The sequence below is a fragment of the Ursus americanus genome, chromosome 10 (assembly GCF_024610735.1).
Source record: "Ursus americanus isolate L20-20 chromosome 10, mUrsAme1.1.p, whole genome shotgun sequence".
NCBI lineage: Eukaryota > Metazoa > Chordata > Mammalia > Carnivora > Ursidae > Ursus > Ursus americanus.
In genome coordinates, this window is record NC_142136.1 from 3,993,669 (window position 1) to 4,017,338 (window position 23,670).

General features: G+C 42.8%; 1 protein-coding gene across 2 annotated transcripts in view; it reads right to left on the reverse strand.

Moving 5' to 3' along the window:
- Positions 1-23,670, reverse strand: part of MYO16 (myosin XVI) — a 580,200-nt gene that overhangs the window by 387,927 nt on the left and 168,603 nt on the right. For both annotated transcript variants that reach the window (XM_045772942.2, XM_087864977.1), the window contains exon 3: positions 3,612-3,682. In XM_045772942.2, coding sequence (XP_045628898.2) covers positions 3,612-3,682 — 71 coding nt within the window. The remainder of the gene's footprint in view (positions 1-3,611; positions 3,683-23,670) is intronic.

Sequence of the window (23,670 nt, forward strand, 5' to 3'; positions counted from 1 at the left end):
TCTGCCTTCTCACTTGAATCCTCTCATTTCGTTTTCCTTCTGATCCTACCATTTCTGAGTCTTTATACTGTGTGACCTGGGTCTCAAATAACTGACTTCTCATTAACCAAAGACGTCCTTATGTCCCTGGGGCCCATTCATTCATCCATTCATTCATGGATGGTGTATTGAGTATTTCCTACATGTCACATGCCAGGGATATAACAGTATCACAGTCACAGTTTCTGAAAATGCAGTCTAGCAGAGAGAAAAGGCACATCGTCCATTAATTATGACGCATCATGACAAGATCTGTAGCAGAAGCAAGGATCGTGCACTAGGAGATCTTGGATAAAAGAGTAATTATATCTGATCAGGAGGGTCAGAGAAGGTGTCAGAACTGTTCCTCCAAGGCAAGAGTGGCCTCATTATGGCCTTCTGCCACGATCTCCTGTTTACCCCTCTCCCAGGTCTGCAGTAATCAGTGGTCTATTTTTCTTCCTCCATCGGAAAACTAAAGTCCATATGGGCACAGAATGTGTTCTGAATCTGTGGACCCCTAAGCGCAATCATAGCATCAGATATTAATTAATTAATAAGTAGTGAATGCATTAACTTTCCTACTCAACAAATCTACTGAGCATGTGCCAAGTGCTGGGCACTCCCCAGGCATTGCGGGTACAATAGGCTGAGCAGAAAAGGCCCAGCTCATGCTCTCACAGAGCAGACGGTCTAAAAAGCAAGACAGAATCACACGGGTCTGTAATCTGTTTGGTGCACCTGCGCACTACCGTGAAACTAGCGGCCAGATGAAAGTCAAGTTGATTGTGGAGTGGTCGTGATAGGCTGCTCTATCCGACAGGGCAAGCCAGGGAAGGCTGTTCTGTTAGATGACTCCTGAGCAGAGCCCCAAAGCAAATGAGGGCATGAGCTATGTGGATACCTGTGGAACGATGTTCCAAGTGGAAAAGACGCACCTGGCGGGAATATGGCAGGCACAGTAAGGAGCCATAAGAACAAGAGGGGAGGAACCGGGGCAGGGGCCACAGTGGGAGCACTTCATGGTATGGGTCTATGTAGGACACTGCGTTTTTCTTTTGAGTGAGAAGGAAAGTTTCCGGAGTATTCTGATGGAAGAGAGACTCTGATTTGGCTTCTGTGTGGGAACAGCCCGCAGGGTAGGCAACGACGGGACAGGGAGATGAGAAGGGCTATTGCTTATAGTGGGAAAGGATGATGCTTTCGGAGAGGGTGGCAGTGGTCCAGATGAAGGGACACAGTGGCATCTGGCTTAGGTCAGAGGGCCAGAAAGCAACCACTGATTTCCTGATTGCCAGGATGCACTTTTTTGTGCTCATTACAGGCAAATGCATTTTATAGATAAAGTCCTGGGTGTCTCTCTCTCTCTCTCTCAAACACATACATACTAAGTAATAATACATTTTTGGCAATATTAGCAATGAACTCACATGATGCGTTTACAGAAAAGGTCTGTCTTCCAGTAGTTGAATTAGAATGACAGTGTATTCTCTGAAAACTGAAATGAGCACCTTACAGGTATCACTGGGGAACATGTGGCAAGAATATTGTATATGTGGAAGCTCCCTACTGTTACTATGTGAACGTGGCCAAACTGTTCCATACTTGTTTCTCAGTTTCTAACTAGGCAAGTCACACAGGCATATCTCCAACCACTCAGAGCTTTAGTGAATAAAAAATTAGTTTATATGAAAATGCATCATAAATAATACACTATAATGTACATGCTGATCAATATCTAACATATCAAAGACATTTTATGGCTTAGAAATTATTTTCATAGCTATCTGATCATCACAAAGCATGCTGTCATGTGTATCCATCACAACAAAACCTCTGAATACAACAGCCCGGATAATATCCCCATTTCACAGACGGGAAAAATGAGCCTCAGTGACCTTAAGCACCTCCTCCAGCTTCATGAAAGGAGTAAGTGTACATGAACTTACACATGAGAGGAAAAGACCAAAAGCAGCTGGCACGTGATCGAATTCTCTCCTGACCATCTTCTAACGGGGGAAACAGGCAAGAGCGGACACCTCCAAGAAAAGAAAGCAGGGCCTGGCCTGGTTTCCCTCTGAACATGCTGATCACTGGACCTCCTGGTAGAGAAGTGACCACACTGACCAAGAGGAAAATGTATGTTTGTGGAAAGCTGTTAGCAGCACGACCCGAGTCTAGCTAGCATTACTTATCATCATCAGACCTGGGACCTAGGAACTAACGAGGCATAGCTCCTTAGAAATTTCATGTAAGCCCGGTAACGATCTGAGTCTAAAATGCAGAGGTTTCAAAACCAAAACACTCCAGAGAAGGAAAAAGTCATCTAGAAATCTCTCTTTCTGTCTCAATCAGTGCTGGAGAGAAAGAGTTTACATTTCTTCTACGGACTGTCTCCTATCAATATCCTGAGTTCTTTTTCCATTCTGCTGAGTGCATAATATGATTGTCTGCACCCCCAGATATCTTGAGGCTTTGGTAGGCACACCTTTCTCTTGTATGCAGTGGTTCTCAGCCTAGGCTGTACAGGAGAATCAGCTGGGGGAGCTCTGAATCGCTACATCCGAGAAAAATTAAGTCAGAATCTCCAGGGACGGGGCCAGGCTTGGGAGGCAGGTGTTGGCATTTTACTGCTCCCAGGTGATTCCAACGTGCAATCCAGGCTGAGAAGCGGTGGCATGTTCAGGAGCCCCGGGCTGCGTGGTGCATGACCGTCTTTAACACAGTTCAATGTATCACAAAGAGATACAGCTCATCTCTGACCTTGGTAGATGACCCTAAGTCAGGTTTTTAATGCTACGCTAATTTTGTATTTTTCAAAATTAAGGTTTAATCATTAAATTAGTCCTAAAGACCACTAAATTGAATCCTTCTATTGCATTTTTAACTGAACTCATAAAACTTTCTGGCACATGAACCTAATACAATATTTGTTTGTTTATGCCATTATTTATCTGCTGACTCACTTAGTCATTCACTGCTTCGTCTTCAAAAGAATGTGGGTGAGCTTTACTCCCATTTATATGCATCTGGTCACAAGCAGAGCATACAGAAAGTTCACTGCAGCACAAAGACAACGTGTAGAAGCAAAAGAACGATTGCCTAATAGGCTACAGTGGAGACGATATCATTTGCTTCATTTTCAAAGCATCTTCTTTAGGGCAGAAGTTGTAACTCCATTTGTTAAAGATTAATTACAAACTCCAATGTAGTAATCAGGTTATACTGCAGCTCGTTTTCCAAGCCTGAGCATTTGAAAGCATCACGTTTGTACATGTACAAATGTACATCATCTGTCAGGTGCACATGCGAGGGGCACCTGGGGGGCTCCGTTGGTGAAGCGTCTGCCTTCGGCTCAGGTCATGATCCCAGAGTCCTGGGATTGAGCCCTGAATCGGGGAGTCTGCTTCTCCCTCTCTCTCTGCCTGCCTCTTCCCCTGCTAGTGCTGTCTTCTCTCTCTCTCTCTCTCTCTCTCTCAAATAAATTAATAAACTCTTAAAAAAAAGATGCATATTTGGCTATCGAATTGTGAGCCCACAACTGATTCTGCTCCCTGTGTGGCCCCCCCACGCCCCGGTCGGACAGTGCTCACCAGATGCAGCAGGGACCCTCCCGAGGAAACGGCAGTGTGCGGGTCCGCGCCCTCCTTCAGGAGCCGCAGCGCTGAAAAATCGAAAGAGCAGGCGGTTACGGCACGCGCTTTGTCCACACCAGGAACCCAAACCCAAGCATTCCATTAACATCTGAGATACAAAGAGCCATAAAAGCCAACGCAGACACATTAACCGCCCTCTGACCTTACTTCCGTATGTATGATTGGTGGCGTTTGTCTTCACGTTCAAACTTATTCCTAGGTTTGTCAATGTAATTTCCCATTACAGCTGCGCAAATTACTCAGAAAGGGGAATGCGCTCTTACAGTTTATTGTTTCAACGGGTCTTGTTTGCATATCCTTGGTAGGGCAAAATAATAAAAAGAAATTACTTCACTAGGCTCATGGAGGCATTGGTTCACTTAACTTTTATTTTTTAATCTCATTAGGGCCCATTGGCTTCAAATAAAGTTTACGCTCTGGACCTTAAACTTCTCTTCCTTCGATGACCTCCTGGCAGTGTGTCCACCATTCCCAGGAAGGACTATGGGACAAAGCCATTTCTACCTAAGTTAATAATGCCAAATAGGTCAAAATACATGCCAATTATCAGAAGAAATGCACAGTTGGGAGGTGACCTGTGTTTCCAGCTGAACAGCAAAGGTGAATTCATTAGTACAAGGAATGCCACAGGCATGAGGAGGCTGTTATAATCTCCACTTCTTACAATGGGCTCTAGGACCAGCCTCACAGAAAGGCTCATCAGTTCCCCAAAGCACTATCGTGGTTTCCACAGTTAACAGCAGCATCGCAGTCTCAATGAAAAGCCATTAATGCATTTTCCACAAAAACTATAATTAAAGCAACAGTGACTCTTTTTCCCCCCCATTATAACACAGAACGGTATTAAATGGCTCGGATTCAAATGCACACCTCACTGAGCATATTGTTTTTCCACAAGTTTCTCTGTAGTCTGGAGTGTTACCTGAATGTATCTTCTATTTTATGGTACCCCAAATCTTTTATGTGTTCCAACACCTAGTGTGTCACCATCTTCCCCAAAGTTAACCACACGTCACAAGGGGTGCCATGGGTCCTGGCAGACATGGCTACTCCCACTGTCCCCTCTCTAGGAAGGCCAGCTCCTTGATGACCCATGCAGTGAGGGTGAAGAGGGAGCCTGAAGAGCCCCTCCAAAATGTGGGTAACATGGTGACAGCAGAAACAACCCACACCCAGCCCAGTGTGCCCTCCAGACAGCCCTTCCTCAAGTCCGAGGGCCTTTCGTCCAAATATCTCTCCCCAGGGAAGTGAGACACACTCCCGCGCCCTCTCAACAGCAGCAACACTTGCCTCCATGGACCTGCGCCCCTTCACTTCAGTCCTCTCCCTGCAAGCTGTCCTCAGTAGGAGTCTGTCCACATCTATTCACCTTCCAAGTGGCTTCCCCTTGGATATGTTCTTTCTCCAGTTAAGAGTTGAATTTTTTTCATAACATAGATTCTCCTAATGATGGTAGTTTGTGACAAAAAAAATTCTCAAAGACAGCAATCTTACAGGATCAAGTGTAACCTGACATGGTGTGGGACGTCCATCTGCTTACAGGGGCATCTCCCTCCTCAGCCATCAGGAGAACATCCAGGAAGGTAAGTCCTTAGCCTTTCTTGTCCTCACTGTATTTCTAGGAGCTGTCCTACTACCTGGTAGGCAGATGCCCTTTCTCCGTCCCATTCCCAGCTCTCTCTATGCACAAGTATCATAAGCCAACACATTTCCTGCTCCCTCACATACTTCTTGCCCTTAGTTTTGAACAGTCCATTGCCAACAACAGACAGTTATTTAAATACGTTTGCCAATGGTTTCCTCAGGAGATAAATAGCACTTTTACCCAAATGTTTATTTTTTTAGCAAATGAAATTATTCATCTTGTATTAACTAATATCAACACAGCACTTTAAAGTTTTCATAGCAAAGCACATATACTACAAATACAGTATGAGGCAGATTTTATTAGAAAAACATTAATAACATGCTGTCAGATTTTTTTAAAAGATTTATTTATTTGAGAGAGAGAGAGAAAGCAGGGGGGAGGGGTAGAGGGAGAGGGAGAGAGAGTCCCAAGCAGACTCTGAACGGAGCAAGGAGCCTGATGTGGGGCTCGATCTCATGACCCTGAGATGAGGAGCTGAGCTGAAACCAAGAGCCCAACACCCAACCGACTGAGCCACCCAGGCTCCCCTGCTGTCAGATTTTTGAGTAGAATCCACCACGCACGTGTGTAGTGAATCACACATAATAGGAGTCGGTGATACACTGGCCGTGGATTTGGCTATGAGGCCTGGCCCCACTGAGAGAGCTACTGCACTCTCTGTGCCTCAGTTTCCTGTTAGTTGAGTTCACATCACACCCTGCGGCACTGGCAAAAGTGAGTGAGCCAACAAGCAGCATGTTTATCATGCCTCCTGGCACTGGGGACCGATCCCCAAGTGATTTCTACTAGTATAATCACTCTATGTTACGAAACCCCATTATAACATATCCTAGAATCCATAACTTAAGGTTTATTCTAAATTTTCTCAAAACCTTCCAATTTGTAAATGCTGAATGGAAGTGTAGGCTACAAACAATGCAGATTTAGCAGCAGTCACTTGGAGGACGAGTGTGTAATTTATCAAGCACGACACGGGTGAGGAGGACTACGGTGGGATATAGTGACAAACGATGAGCGTGCGGGGGTAGGGGGTGGAACACTACATATGGCTCGGAGGACTGGGTCAGAGAGGACACGGCACATCCCACTACTGGATTTGGACACCATTTTGTGGGCAACAAAGTGGATCACAGGGTTTCAAGCAAAGCTGGAAAAGATTCATTAGCTAAGTGTTATGGACTGAATGTTGGTGTCCTTCCCAAATTTCTGGGTTGAAGCCTAACCCCCAAGGTGACAGTATCAGGAGCAAAGTAGATGGAATGAGTAAGAAAAAAAAAAAAGGCAATAAAAAACAACCAAAAAATCCAAAAATAATGGGCAAGATGGACTTTATGTAGCCCGCAAAGTTAACATAGCTACTATGTAGCCCTATACAAAGTTTGCTGGCTCCTGAGTAAGGTTAAAATGAAACGAGGAAGTGTGTCAGATGTCGCTCATTTATCAAGGACCTGAGGGACATCTTTGGAAGTAGGATAATGGTTTTTGAACAATGTATCATATGGCGTCACATTTTTGGTCCTGACATAACCCATTTGCAAGTATAGCCCTGAATGAACATGTCCTTAATTCTAGACAAGCAAGAAGACAATAAATCAAGCCAACTTTCGTGGTGTGATTGTCCTATCTCAAGCTGCCAATGTGACGTCACTGAACCCAGGGTGGGGAAAAGATGGGGCATGGCCCGTGATTTATGCAGCATTTCCACACCCACCCACCTCAGGACACGAAGGTGACTTCAAGGGCATAGATGAGAGAAAAATGCAGTGAAGTGATGAGTCTTGAGTATTACTCTTTTTAAAAAATATTTTATTTATTTGAGAGAGAGAGAGAGAGAAAACAAGCGGTGAGGTGGGGGAGAGACAGAAGCAGACTCGCCGCCGAGCAGGGAGCCCGATGTGGGGCTCGATCCCAGGACCCCAAGATCATGACCTGAGCCGAAGGCAGAGGCTTCACTGACTGAGCCACACAGGCGTCCCTTGAGTAGTACTCTTTATTACAATCTATTTAGTTGTAAGTTTATAGGCTTTAATTTTTACTGTAGGCTTTGTTTAACTGTTTCACAACCAACTGACAAATTCCCAAAACTTTAACAACTGGTCCTCAGGGGCTGGAAGGGCAAGCTCAGTGCACCACAGGCAGGGGCCTGAAGTCCTTAAGGAACAGGTCCAAGAACATCCAGGAGTGACAAGGACACTACATCCAAGAATTCCAGAACTTCTTGCCACAGTGACAGACAAATAAATCCCACCCCGTCTCAAATCGGTCACACCTCAGCCTGAGGAGAAAACAGGTGGGGACAATTTGAGCATATTTTTTTCCCCTAGATATTAGTGCTCTTTTCCAAAAGGACTGTTTACGTTATCAGAACTAAGAACCACAGAGAGCGTGCTGACTGGGTTGGCCCTGGCTACCACGGTGGGGACTCAAGAACAAGACAAAATCAACTATTGACAAAATAAAGAAATGTTTTTCACACACACCAGTTGTAGAGTGAGCTAAATCCTATGTCTGCTGAGGGCAAAAGGCAATTTTACCCCAATCCAGGACCCTGTGAGTCTACTTTAACATATAAAAATTCCTTTGGAAATTTCCTTTATCCATAACCCCCCCCCCACTCCTCCCCTTGCCAAGATATATGTCAGCAATCATCCTCCAAGCATATGGCCCCTGATACACATCTGAAGGGTCTCAGGACTGCGGGTTTGCTAGCCGGTACTAAACAGCCTTTTCTAACAATAGCGGCCCCCTCAGGGTCCTGGAAACCTTGCTTCCAAAATACCTTGGAGGCTTGTGCTGTCCCTAACCCCTCCCAACTTGAAAGTGTATCATCAGCCACCCTCCCAACCCCAGAGCAGCTCTTCTGCCCACGGGTCCTGTCCCCGTGCTTTAATAAAACCACCTTTCTGCACCGAAGAGGTCTCCAGAATTCTCTCTTCGCCATCAGCTCCAGACCCCAACGTTTCCTATGTCGGGTCCATGTTTCCAATGCTAACACACACTGGGCAGTACTCGGGCTGTGAGTACCTTAGTGTAAGAATCACGTCAATTCTCTCCACTCCATGATGCAGATCCTGTCATTGTGTCACTAAGAAGGACACTGAGACTCAGATTTTGTGATGCCTCCAAGCCACACGGGAACTGGGTGCGTCTAGAACTCAGGGTGGGCAGCAGGACCCCAAAGACTGTCAACAAGAAGGGCATCAGGGTAGAGAAATTTCAAAATCACAATAGGAAAGAAAAATCTCAACAGGAATCAAGATCCATTTTAAGGCTCTCCCATTACTCATTTTGTGTAAAATGGCCCAAAACTAGGTTAAAATACTTTTTCCAGAAAGGTACAGGTCTGTAGCAACCTTATAATCACAAGACACGAATTGCCAGTGAAGTCAAAAGGCCCAGCCACTCCAAGTCCTTCTGTGACAATAAAATCCGCAGGAAACAGCCGGAGGAGAAACAGCCATCTGGGGACCGCGCAGAATAATGAAGCCGAGGCTTCCTTTTTGAGTGGTGCTGCCTGGAACTGATTGACCATTTACTGTGTGTTTGTGGCTTCCTCATCAAGCTGCCACGGAGCTCCGTCGAGAAGTCTGTGTGGGGGGCGTGATTTGATATTTCAAAAGAAACATTCGGTCTCTAAATCTTCAGCTACTGGATGCAAACACATCAGAAAATTTGCTAAGGAGCTTTAACAGAATATGCAGCTGTCCCCACTGAATGTCCCCAGCAGCACCGACAATAGCCAAGGCCAAGAGTCCCCCCTGGGAATCAGCACTTGTTTTGAGTCTCCAGATACCGCCGTGGTTTATCTGTGTTGATGACATACCACACATTGAGGAGAGGAACTGGACAGCAACTTGGGGACCATACCCGCTTTGGGGATCCTAGGAGCCCGTGTGGGTATCGGACTACAGAGCAAAGCTATGGTGCTCACCTGATTCTCATGACGACTGTGGGTCAATATTCACAAAGATTTTACATTTAAAATCAACGGAGGGAAGGACGAGGGAAACACCACACAACCAGGGGTTCTAAATCCTGGCCCCCTTTAAAGCCCTGCAAAGGCATTTTTTGAGAGAGAGGAAAAGATAACTCATATATGTGGTGAAATGTTAGCAAACAGTAAACTTGGCTGAAGGGTGTATGGAAGTCCTTTGTTTCCTTTGCTTACCTCTTCTGTAAGTTTGATTTAATTTCTAAATAAAAAGTTACAGTGAATAACAACAAAAAATCAAGGCAGAGTCCTTCCTCCCTGAAGGGCTAATAGAAACATCAATGTAAAGACTTCCAAAAATGTAGGTGTCAGAATTTCCATAACAATTGATAGTCCTCTGAGAAATGCTTTAAAAGGTCGATCTTATCAATATGTTAATAAAGAAGCAATGCAGAGAGCAGAAACACAGACATTATGTTATTAACATCACAGAAATGTCTATCTGCATAGCAATGCTGCGTAACACACGGATTTCCTGCTCCAGGTGGAAGCCAAATTTTAGGATGTCTAAGAATGACATGAGGATTTTTTTTTAAATAGATTTTTCTCTTCTTTTTTTTTTTTTAAAGATTTTATTTATTGAGAGAGTGAGAGAGCACAAGCAGGGGGAGCAGCAGAGAGAGAGGGAGAAGCAGGCTCCCCGCTGAGCAGGGAGCTCCATGGGGGTCCCCATCCCAGAACCCTGAGATCATGACCTGAGCTGAAGGCAGATGCTTAACCCACTGAGCCACCCAGGCGCCCCTAAAATAGATCTTTCTAGTTCAGTGATTCTCAACCTATTGTTCATTATCACTCCTTGCCCATCAGCCTCTACCATAAAATTGTAATATCACAGACATTATGTCCCTCGGCTGAGGTGCTGTGGCCCTATGAAGGGCAACAAGCCATCGTTAAAGCTAACACTCTTCTCCCCAAAGAAAGACTTTTCACCTTGGGGGGGCCATTTCTCCCCCCTTCAGAATCAAGCCCTCGTCCCACCTCCGGATGCGCTGATTCAAGCGTTCCGGGATGGGGTCTAAAATCATGCATTTTAAACTCCGGAAGAGTTTCGTGCAGATGGCCACCTAAATTCATTTTGAGAAAAACTGCTGGATTTTACAGTCTCAGAAAATTACCTTCAAACATCTCACTTAACGCAAGAGAATTAGTGCCAACGTTACGAACTCACGGCAGATCCATTAATTTGCCATTGAGAATCTGACCTCTAATGCAGAATGAACCACAGTACCCTTCTGAACAAGACGAGGGAACTGAAGGCAAGCTGAGCACAAAGCAGAGGCTGACCCCCACACACCTCCAACAGGATCTATGTGACATTCCTCGGCACTCCTGGCGGCCCTAAAGCTAAGGAAAGGAAAAACGAAGAGTTCACTTACACAATCCTGCAAGACTCCCGTCTCCCTCGGTTTACAAATGTCTTAGCGATCTACGAGAACAAAGCATTTCTATCAATAACCTAGCTTCCAGAAGGAAATGTAGATACAATTAAATGTCCTTATAACCTATAGCCCATTGACAGATACTTGAAGTAATGTTCCTCCAGGAAACTCCCAACTACCTTAATGTTCATGCCTTGCTAGAGGGAAAAACCACCTTACCTGACAATAGCTAGGCCTCAGGTATCCCATGAGTCTTCTTTAATGTAGGAAAATCCTTTTGAAACCTCCCTTTTCCTTACCTCCTCCAACCCCACAGTATATACTCAGCCACCCCTCACGGCCCTGGGGCAGCAGCTCTTTCTGCCCGCGGTCCAGTCCCCATGCTTTTAACAAACCACCATTTTGCACCAAAGACATCTCAGGAATTCTTAGTCATCGGCTCTGGACCTCACGCCACCAAACCTCCCCTATATTCCAAAACCACATCATACACACAATTTATTCTCAACGGGATCCTGAGTATCCCTCGGAACACATAATTTATTCTCAATAAATACATATTTAGCCAAACCTGCCTGAGCTGAATCTTGGTTTAATGGGGCCATCTCAGAAGAGGGAGTCAAGGTCTGCGTGGATGGGGTGTCCTCGGGTGGAGAAAGAGCCTGAGCCGGGTACAGGATTCTCAACTCTCATTATGCTTAGAACAGCTACTAAAACTTAAAAATATATAAATACCCTGTTCTGTCACCAGATTCTTTTTTTTTTTTATAGAACTGATCTAAATTTATTTTTTTTTATTTTTTTTTATATTTATTTTTTTTTTATAATGATTTTTTATTATATTATGTTAGTCACCATACAGTACATCCCCGGTTTCCGATGTAAGGCTCGATGATTCATTAGTTGTGTATAACACCCAGTGCACCATGCAATACGTGCCCTCCTTACTACCCATCACCGCTGTCACCAGATTCTTAAAATCAGTCAAGAATGTGCCTAACTGTCCGTATGTTTTTAAGGTCAAAGCACCTTGATGATTATAATACTGAGCAGGGTGGGGAGCAGTGGAAATCAGTATCCACAGGGCTGGTTAGCTTGTTTCCACCCCAGCCTGGCGATGATCTAAAGAGGGTCGAACAGGTTTTGCAGCTTCCAGTGAGGATCTGCTTGGGATCCGTATTCAGAGGAGGGGCTCAGTCACACATTAAGTGGTTGCTTCTGATTTGGGTCAGGTCCCCGTGCATCAACAGGACACTCAGGGATGTTCCCAGCCACTCTCCTAGAACGGGAGACCCGTGGGGTCAAGGCCGCATCAGCATTCGAGACTTAGCAAGAGAACTACAGACCAATCAGCTAGGTGTACCGTGGAACCACGCGCCCAAGGCCCACCTCAGTCCCACTCACCTACCCGGCTTCAGGCAGTCAAGGCTAATTTCATACTACTTTGTAATGAGGTGTTTGTTTGTTTGTTTACTTTGCAATTAGTTGAAGAGTTTTGCTTCCCTGCTCAACTGGGTCAAAATTGGATCTGACTAAAGTCTGGAAGTTGTTGACACCTGGGGCCAAGACTGCCCTTGCCAAGCTCACTCAGATGCCCGCCCACCCACGTGTGCAGCTGTTACTGATGCAACATCCAGTGAGCGCCTCTTCGCACTAAGCACTGTTTCAGGAGTTAGCAACAGCAGAGAAAAAACCAGAAAAAAATCCTGCCTTCATACACTTTAAAATCTCATGGGCACCAGCAGGTGAAGACAGAAGACAGACAAGAAGTCATGACACAGTAGAGGGATCTGAAGTTCTTCTCGAATCAGTGCCTGGATATCCTGAAACTTTTTGGAAAATCATTTGCTCTTTCTTTCTTCCAATGTTGCTTGTGACTCATTTCCTCCCTCCCCCCTTCAAGGCCATCACTGGCAGGGAGCTGAAAAGATATTCAAAAAAGGGCTTCTATCAAAATCACCTGCTCTACAGAATTTCTAACATATATTATTGTGGTGTATAAGCCTGGCAGGAATCAGGAGTGGCCCGTGTACCTACACCAGTCCTAAATCATTAACTCTCTAAATATTCCAGAACAGACCCAAAGTGGCAGTTTTATAACAACACAGACTGAACGGCATCGTACTTCTTCAGACCTCGATGAGGGAATTGTGAACCCAGAGCAATGCGCACGACAGAAATACACGCCGCACTTTCCACCTTCTCCCTCTAGAATCCACTGTCAGGTTCTCGCACAGAACTTTAAAATGTTTTTTATATTTCAAATTTAAGAAGTAGCCTTAGCTTCAAAAAAAATGATGCCTTTTCAAAAAATGGTAAATAAAATGCGGTGCCCATCGACATTGCCCCTAACCTGGAATTCTGTTTCCCTGAGGACAGTAAAAACAAAACCAGAAACAGGATAATACAAACATTCCTCAAAGTTATTAAAACGTGATGCACTTGAAATAAAAGGTAAAACAACCATTTACCCTCATTTATTTATTTATTTATTTATTTATTTATTATTTATTTTACTTTTAATTCCAGGATAGTCATGTACAGAACATACAGCGTTGGGGCACCTGGGTGGCACAGCGGTTAAGCGTCTGCCTTCGGCTCAGGGCGTGATCCCGGCATTATGGGATCGAGCCCCACATCAGGCTCCTCCGCTATGAGCCTGCTTCTTCCTCTCCCACTCCCCCTGCTTGTGTTCCCTCTCTCGCTGGCTGTCTCTATCTCTGTCAAATAGATAAATAAAATCTTTAAAAAAAAAAAAAAAGAACATACAGCGTTATATTAGCTGGGTACAGTACCGCGATTCACCCATTCCATACATCCCCCGGGCTCATCGCGACCCAAGCTCTCCTTAATCCTTGCCACCTACTTCACCCATCCCCAACCCCCACCCCTCTGGTAACATCAGTTTGTTCTAAGGAGTTAGGGGTGTGTTTCTTGGTCTGTCTCTCTCTCCCTCTCTCTCTTTTCCCTTTGCTGAATTTTTGCTTGTTTGTTTGTTTCTTAAATCCCACATATAAGTGAAATCGTAGGGTATTTGTCTTCCTCTGACTGACTTCTGCTTAGCGTAATAATCTCTAAGTCCATCCATGTGGGTGCAAATGACAATATTTAATTCTTTTTATGATTAAAAGTCCATTTTGTGTGCATGTGTGTGTGTATCACATCTTTTTAAAAAAGATTTATTTATTTTAGAGAGAGAGCAAGAGAGAGATAGCTTGGTGGGGAGGGGCAAAAGGAGAGGGACAGAGAAACTTACTCTGCATTGAGCAAGGAGTCAAGTTGGGGCTTGATCTCACAATGCTGAGATCACTATCTGAGTCAAAACCAAGAGTCAGACACTTAACCAACTGTGCCACCTAAGCACCCTATGTATCACATCTTCTTTACCCATTCTTCTCTCCAAAGAGGAATGGCTTAATTTAACATTTAAATTTTTTTTTTAGAAATGTAAATATTTTTTTTAAAGATTTTATTTATTCATTTGACAGAGAGAGAGACAGCCAGTGAGAGAGGGAACACAGCAGGGGAGTGGGAGAGGAAGAAGCAGGCTCCCAGCAGAAGAGCCTGACTTGGGGCTCGATCCCAGAACTCCAGGATCACGCCCTGAGCCGAAGGCATACGCTTAATGACTGAGCCACCCAGGCTCCCCTAAATTTTTTTTATAAGTGCTTAACAAGTTCTTTTTTTAATTTTTAATTAATTTATTTATTTTGATGTAAAGTTCGATGATTCATTAGTTGCGTATAACAACCAGTGCACCATGCAATACATGCCCTCCTTACTACCCATCACCAGCCTATCCCATTCCCCACCCCCGTCCCCTCTGAAGCCCTCGGTTTGTTCTTTTAAAAGTCAGGCAAAGGGGGATGGAGGCATGAGCGAAATAGCTTAAGATGACCTTATAGCAATGAACACTGAGTAATGTGTAGAATTGTTACTTACGTTAATTTGAGTTAAAAAAATCATCACAAGCCAGCTTTTAAAAATTACATCTTAAAAAAAAAGTAAGGGAAAGGGGAGAGAACTACCTGAGTATTTCTGTCATTGACCTAAAGATAAACTCAGAAGACAGGTGGAGAGCATTGCTGGATACTCACTGGTGTACTACTGGTGGTTGTAAACACGTAGTCTTTTATTCTTTCCTACTTTCCCTCCAGTCTTCCTCGCCAGGTAAACTCACTGACAGAACACTGAGTACAGCATATTTCACAAATTCTGGTTCACAGATATTCATTATTTTTAACTCATTTTAAAAGTGAAATTTCAAGGGCACCTGGGTGGCTCAGCTGGCTAAGTATCCAACTCTTGATCTCACCTCAGGTCTTGATCTCAGGGTTGTGAGTTCAAGCCCTGCATTGGGCTCCATGACCTACTTAAAGAAAAAAAAATGGGGGGCAATATTTCGTATGAGCAAAGTTCGCTCTGCCAGACTAGACATTTTGGAGCAAATGATTTACTGAAGACAACCAGAAAGGCTAAACAATTTTTTTTTAATGCTTTAATTCTTCAGTGAGTTAAAAATAGAGCCAAGTATTACACAGAGAGGTAACAGATACATTAAAACTATCACAATTAAAACTCTTGAGCATTGGTCCAAGAATAGACAATAGATGAAAGAACAAAATGTCTACCACGGATTGGTTTCCAGCTTTTGTCAATTATGAATACAGCTGTTATCAACATTCCTGCACAAGTCTTTTTGTAAAATAACGTATTCATTTTTACAAGGCAAGCACCTAGAAGTGCGATTGCTGGAATGCAGAGTATGCATAAATTTGATTTTTTTAGAAATTTTCAGAGTTTTTAAAGGTGGTTGTACCATTTTATACTCCCACCAGCAATATACTAGTGTTCAGGCCTTTCCACATTCTCATCAATATGGGCTGTTTAATGGAACCATACTTATGGGTAAGCGGTTTTAATTTCCACCACCCTGATGAGTTATAACGTTGAGAATCTTTATGTAAATTTATTAGTAATTGGGATACTTTCTTCTGTGGTGCTAATCCCCAGTCTTTTACCCAATATTTTATAGCATATTTCAGTATTTTTGCTTCTTGGTTTATAGAAGTTCTATATCTATTGCGTATGGTTACTGTCCCCCATTATTTGGTTAATGTAGGAAATCACAGTACTTTCCAAATGACAAAGCAACCCTGCATTCTTGGGGTACAGGCAATGGTCTATTTTGTTTGCTACATGAAGTTCACCCTCACCAAATCATAGTTGCACATTTATTGCCAGTTTTATTACGTGTTTTTATTCTGAAAGATTACAAAATGAAAAATGTGCTATATGATTGTAAAAATAATCAGTACTAACATTTCAAAACCCTGGTTATTAAGTAATAACTACTCCTTGGTAAATGAACCTACTACAACCAACGTGAGCAGGAACAAAAACGCCTGACCAAGGAGGCAAAGCAGACAAGAGCTGGCCAACGGCTCCCTCACTCCCCAGGACAGTTTGCATATCAGCAAAGCTATGGCATATCCCTATCACAACCCTAATGCCTTTTCTCCTAAAAATGGAAAAGCTGATCCTAAACCTTGTATGGAATTACAGGGGACCCTGAAAAGCCAAAAGAATCTTTAAAAAGAAAGAAAGAAGATAAAGTTGGATGCCACACACTTTCTGATTTCAAACCTTACTACAAAGCTACAGTAATCAAAATAGGAGTGCCTGGGTGGCTCGGTCGGTTAAGCATCTGCCTTTGGCTCAGGTCATGATCCCAGGGTCCTGGGATCGAGCCCCACATCGGGCTCCCTGCTTGACGGGGAGCCTGCTTCTCCCTCTCCTTCTACTGCTCCCCCTGCTTGTGCTCTCTTGCTCTGTCAAATAAATAAATAAAATCTTAAAAGCAACAACAACAACAAAAAAAAAACTAGAGGCACCTAAGTGGCTCAGTCGGTGAAGCATCTGCCTTCAGCTCAGGTCATGATCTCAGGGTCCTGGGATCGAGCCCCATGTCTGGCTCCCTGCTCAGCATGAAGTCTGCTTCTCCCTCTCCGTCTCGGCAAGCTCCTGTGTCCATGCACACCCCCCCCCTCAAATAAATAGTCTTAAAACAAAACAAAACAAAACAAAACAAAACAGTGTGGTACTGGCATAGGATAGATATATGGACCAGTGAAATGGAATGGAGAATCCAGAACCCATAAACTCACACATCTATGTTCAACAGATTTTCAAGGAGAATTCCAGATCATTCACTGGGGGAAGGAATAGTCTCTTCAACAAATGTGTTTACTGGGACAACTGGATGTCCACATTCGAAAGCATGAAGTTGAACTGTTACTTCACAACATATAAAAAAAAATTAATCCGGCAGACCCATAAATACAAAGAACGAACTTCGAAAGACTTACACAGACATTTCTCCAAGGAAAATATACAAATGACCGCCTACCACATGAAAAATGCCAAACAGCATAATCTTTAGGGAAATACGAATCAAATCAAAACCACAATGGTACCACGTCACACTTAGAATATGACTACAGTCAATTTTAAAAATAAAAATAACAAGTATTGGCAAGGAGGTGGACAAATTGGAACCCACCTACATTGCAAATGGGAATGTAAAATGGGTCAGTGACTGTGGAACACAATTTAATGGTTCTTCAAAATATTAAACACGGTCTATCACGCTTATGATCCTACTCCTTGACATAAAACCAAAAGAATGAAAACACGTCCTTGAACAAATACGTGTTCATGAATGTTCATAGCAGAGCTATTCACAACAGGCAAAAGGTAAAAACACTCTAAATGTTCCTCAACTGACCAATGATAAACCATGTGTGTTATATTTATACAATAGAATATTATTTGGCCGTAAAAAGGAAGGAAGTACTGCACGCTACAATATGACTGAACGTTAAAAACACGATGCTAAGTGGAAGAAACCAGACAACAGACCACATATTGTGTGATTTCACTTACTTGAAATATCAGGGCTAGGACAATCCACGGAGACAGAGAGCAGATTAGTGGTGGTCAGGGTGCGAGAAAGGGTGAATGGAGACGGGCTGCTTAATGGGTATAGTTTCCATTTGGGGGTTGAAAATGTACTGGAACTAGGGGCACCTGGGCGGCTCAGTCAGTTAAGCATCTGACTTCAGCTCAGGTCATGATCTTAGGGTCCTGGGATCAAGTCCCGCACCGGGCTTCCTGCTCAGCTTGGAGTCTGCTTCTCTCTCTCCCTCTGCCCCTTCCTCTCTCATGCTTACTCACTCTTCTCTCTCATAAATAAATAAAACCTTTAAAAAAGAAAAAAGAAAATGTCCTGGAACTAGATGGTGGTAATGGATGCACAATATTGCGAATGTGTTAACTGCCCTGAATTGTATACTTTAACATAGTTAAAATGGTACGTTTTATTTTAGATGTATTTTACTACAGTTAAAAAGCCATAATCCCCCTATTGTGATGTCTTGAACGTTATAAACTTCTTAAGCCACAAAGATTTTTTAAAGAGTTAATTTATTTATTTGAGAAAGAGCGGGGAAAGAGCAAGTGAGAGTGTGCGAGCCTGTGGAGGGGGAGGGGCAGAGGCAGAGAATCTGAAGCAGACTCTGCACTGAGTGTGGAGCCCGCAGTGGGGCTCGATCTCACGACCCTGAGATCATGACCTGGGTGGAAACCAACAGTCTGACGCTTAACCGACTGAGCCACCCAGGTGCCTCCCACACACATTTTGGCATAATTATGTTTTATAAAGCTATATTTTCAGAGAATCTAATGTCAAGTGATTTTATTTAAATAAATCCTGTTGGTGTTTTTCACTAATTCTGAGGTAGAGAGGGAATAGCTTTGGGGCATTAATTAAGCCTTCTTATCTGCATAATATTCATTGAGAATTTCTTTTCTCCAATGTGCTAAACTTATGCACATTTAACCCCAATAAAAATCTGGGGAGAATAGTTTTGTTTCATAGGTTTCCGGTCAGAGCTAGTTCAAGTTCGGTCAGCACCATGGACACCAGTTCTTATGGCTTTCAAGGGGGCCTCAAATAAACCACAGGCTTTCCTTGACCCACGCTGCTATTTCCCACGTTCCTACTTCAACCGCTTACTTTCTTTTTTGAGACTCATTAATCATTACATTTTTCTTTTTTATACTCAGACATATGCCCCATTAAGCATTTATAACTGTTGTCCCCAGAGAAGCTCATGTAGAAAAATATGTACCGTGTGACACATTAAGGAAGAGAGATTAATGCTGCCCCTTAGGAAATTATCAATTCCAATTTCAGGACTTGCCAGAGGCTTCAGCGTGCAACGAAACTGAGAGAGCCCGCCCGTTCCCAGGGTGCTCAGGACCACAAAAGCCGTCAGACAAATGTATGTATCGGTGTTAGGTCTTCGCACGGAAGAACTGCCCGGCCGACGCAAAATCAGTTTTTAATATCCCTGCATGTGGAATACGTTATTTTTGATTAACCAATTTTCAGTTTGTGTCTTAAACATTTTTGGAAATCCGATACTATGCCACCGACTAAGTTACATTGATGAATACCAAGTACCTCGGTCAGTCTCAGAGCGCCGAGGACATTTCTGTTTCGTGAAAAATCAAGGAAATACGAGGCATGCGTGATGGAAATCATTCCTCAAAGAGGAGGCACTAAAGAGGAGCCTTTTCCTGGTGTCCACGGCTGACTTAGCTTAATCCTATATTGAACATTTACATTTGATTCACAACGTTCTTTGTTTAGAAATTCATTATGAAATGTCAGGGAGCCTGGGTGGCTCAGTCCGTTAAGCATCCGACTCTTGATTTTGGCTCTGGAGCTCAGAGTTGGGCTTCGCATTCAGCGGGGAGTCTGCTTGTCCCTCTCCCTCTGTCCCTCCCCCCATGCTCGCTCTCTCTCTCAAATAAATAAATAAATAAATCTTCTTAAACAGTCATTATTAAATGTGAAGAGAAGGTCAAAAAAGTCAGCGGCAAGGGTAAAATGAGTTAAGCTTCAAGGATATTTCAAAATGTTGTCACTGGAGGTGGTACCTTTCAATCAATTGAGAGACACGAAAGATAAATCTGCTTTTGCCCTGAAAGGGGCACCTGGTTGGCCTCTAAACCAAGGTCTAGCATCGTGCTTTCCTGAAAGTTCATCTGTGTGACAGCGCTGCTAGTCTTGGCTCTTTCTCCAGCCTATTTATATTCATCAAATATAAAACCAACTATTAGGGTGAACCACAAAAGTTACCTGTCTTCAACCAAAACCTCCCCAAGACAACAAAAAACTTTGGCTTAGCGAGAATTTGGAATGATGAAGTAAATGACAGGAATTACTGAATAAGTCCATCTTCCATCACTCTCTCCCTCTCTCTCCCTGTACTTTTCTGTATCACCCAAACAGACCATGCTTGTTTTCTGATTTTCCTTCTGTTATTCGAATCATAACCTAAGAGGCAAAAAATTGGCAGACCACGTACAAAATGGACCCTTTCTGAAAGGAATAAATGAAGTAGTGTCAAACACTTCCTCACACTCACGTATGTGCCAGAAACACCTACACTGCTCAGCAATTACCTGAAAACTCGTAGGAAACAAAATTATGCCAACGTTTTGCAAGTCCAGATGCTGTCAACATTAGAGCTTGACTCTAATTTGGAGACGTAAAAAAAACAAATTAAAAAGCTTACATAAACAATAATTTGTTAATACCTTGACATGTTAAAATTCATACAAACCTACAATTACGGTAAGAATCATTTACAAATGAGAGAACAGGGACTGAGGACATAGAAAAATGTTTAGTTATATTAGAGTAGAGCAGAGACCAGGGCTTTGATCCTTAGCGATGTGAAGAGCAGGCATTGGAACTGAAACGCCCCTCCCCACCCCTCTCCTCCGCTGTCACACCTTTCTGAGAATGGGTCTTTGGGGGCTCTATTTTTTGTTATACAGAGTTTCCTTGAAAGGAAAAAAAAAAAAGAATTCCAAGAGAAGTTTTCAATCTTTTTGGAAATGCTGTGTATCACAAACATTAATTTGTTACCAACTCAAAAGCACAACGAGTTGACATCTGGCCACACTGGTGGCGTGCTCCCCAACACAGGACTGGAGGCAAAGACTCATGGAACTCTGAGATTCATCGCCAACTCCAAGACAGGAACTTAGATAAAGTAAATACATGGCACTTGATCTATTTTAGGAAGACTTCGGCCTTCTGGAAATCAGTTGAACACCTAACTGTATTCAAATGTATGTTTTTACATTAAGCTTATGAACCCGACAGCCACTTGGTTAAGCCTGTGGCATGAAATGAAATTCCCTGTGGCCTCCATGCTCTTCCTGCTGCAGAGCAGTGGAACCACTGAGGCCATGCCTCGAGCGACACCCCACAAAAACCCAGGGCTGGAGGAAATGCATGCTTGGTAAAAGACCTGTCCCCCTTCCCTACCTCAAGTTATCCAAACAATAATGTTACACATTGATTTACTGATTTCTAATTAACTCATTATCTAGCCCATCTGTTACATAATCCTATCTCATTTTCCTTAGATTGGAAGTTCTTTATCATATGGTCAGTTTTAACACCATTTTATAACAATTACTGAAACAATGTTCAGACTTTTGGCCTTGCCCACATATGGCTCATCATGGCGTCAAATTTTTGTCTGCTGCATTCGGATTTGAGCGGCTAAAGTTTTGACAAGTTTCATTTTTGTACTAGACTAGAATCTTGTGTTTTCTAATCATCAAAGTAAATTTAGATTATTATCACATACCCGAGGTTAGGAAAAAAGGATTTATAATAAAGATTTCCCTAGGGGTCCTATATGTGTAACAAAAAACATTGAAGCCCCAAACTAAGAAAAAGATAGATTTTTATTTTCGTTGGATCAAAAAGACTTAGCCCCTTTGAAGTGTTTAATGCCCTGGAAGCCACAGTCCAGAGTAGAGCTGACAGTGAAGATGGGCAGCTAGCCAGAAGATTAAGGGATGAAAGAGGGAGTTGAAAGAGAACAGACAAGTGACATCCCTACAGAATTAATTGACTCAGACAACATCGGGGAAGCAATGAGATACAGAGACAGAGGGGATGTAAAATGGTACAGCAGCTGAGCCAGGCATAGAACTACCGAGAACACCGCGGGGACGTTGAAGAATTGGACATCCCATCAGCAACTCCAAACACAGGCGGCCATATAGGCAGAAGTGGAGGAACACTCTGGAAATAAAGCCTCCCACACACAAAAAGCCCAAACATGGTATTTTACAGCGTGTGTGTGTGTGTGTGTGTGTGCAAAATCCAGTATTTTGTGCTAATGTAATTACCTTAATTTCACTGATTACAATCACTCCTGATTATCAGAGCAATCAGCTCGAGCAGTTACTTAAGAAATCAGTGTAATTATCTAGAACAAAGTTTATAGAACGTATGTAGAAAAAAATTAGTATAACAAAACTTGACAATCTTCTATTATACAGATCTACTAGTTGGTTTGATATCTTTCATGTTAAGGTGACAGCTGGCATCCATATGTCATATTCTAGTCTCATCTAACTTGCCTATCCTTCAAAATATTTTCTTCAATTTTTTTTTCTCCCAAAGGAGTTTTTGTTTAATCTAGCTTACACAAACAGACTCTTCTTATTGTGACTTTCAATAGACCTTTTTCCTTTGGTTTTATAATAGAGATATAAAAAAGTAAAAAGGTAATGATTCAGAGTCAACCCTGAAAGAATTATTCACCTAAAATACATTGTAAAATAATATAACTCAAAGCATGGATAAAAAAAGCATATTTGTAAATCCTTTCTGATGAGCTGAGTTGTCTAATTTTAATTTTTCAAATTACATACACTACTAAAATAAGAAAAAATTTATGCAGTGAAGAGCATGATTTTGCACTTTGGGGGTGGTATATATAGGCACGAGAACTTTCCTTCAAGGTTGACACTGTAAACATTTTATAAAAAGAGTTTAGCTGCTCTGAATTGTATTTAATTCACTGACTTCTGCCAAGTCCTTGACAACTATTTCGTGGCTAAGGCCATTTATTACAAAACAAATTTTTAAAACTTTATGTTAAACAGAAAGTTGAGATTAACAAAATAAATTTTGAATTAATTCATCTCCTTAAGGATGTGGAATTCAGATGGTCAACAGAGGTCAATGTGCATAAGCGTGCGTGCACCTTACAGAAATGGAGAGAGGAACCTGAATGTCAAGTATTGATTACCAGGTTCTAATCATGAAAACGACCGAGCAGAATGGGCAGTGGGCATACCCTAGGGTAACCCCCTAATCTGCGCTTTCTGGTGTTCATGTTCTTTTGTGACTCCCTTGAAAATGAAATAGCAGGGATTTTATTTTAATCATTGTGCAAAAGAGCAGAAAGGAGAGAAAAGAAGGAAGAGCGAGGGAGAGACAGAGGACACAGAGAGACTGACACCGTCCATCTCCCAAGCCTTCCAGCGCAGGCCAGAAGCACTCACAGAGGCTCCCCTGTGTGTATTTTCCTTTTGCGTTGCTTTGTCTCCACCTTAGGTGGCCCTAAGCCACACCTTTACATTAAGAGGATTTGAGTGTATCTTGTGGAAGGCACTGGACTTACTAGGCTGAAAAGTGAGGGTTGGAAATAATTCGTGGAGAGAGAAGGGGGGAGGTGAGCCGAGAGCTGGTAAATGATGGAGGCGCATAGGGAATCCATGATATTCAGTGAGAAAAAGGTGCCACCCCCAGGCCCCACCGCAGGGTGTCAGACGCAAGACCTCATTTTGAAGACTGTTTCTGTATTAAACTGTTCTTTCTGTTGCTCAGTTAATTGATTCTTTTCCACTAGAAATGAAGTAACTAGAAGTATGTTGGCTATGGTGGCTTCCAAGTCCAGTTTGGTACTGGATGAGCTTTTCTGCTTTGGCTTCTATGCTGCTAACATTATGTTTTGTTTTATTCTTTTTATTATGTTCAGTTAGCCACTGTATAGTACATCATTAGCTTCTGATGTAGCGCTCAGTAATTCA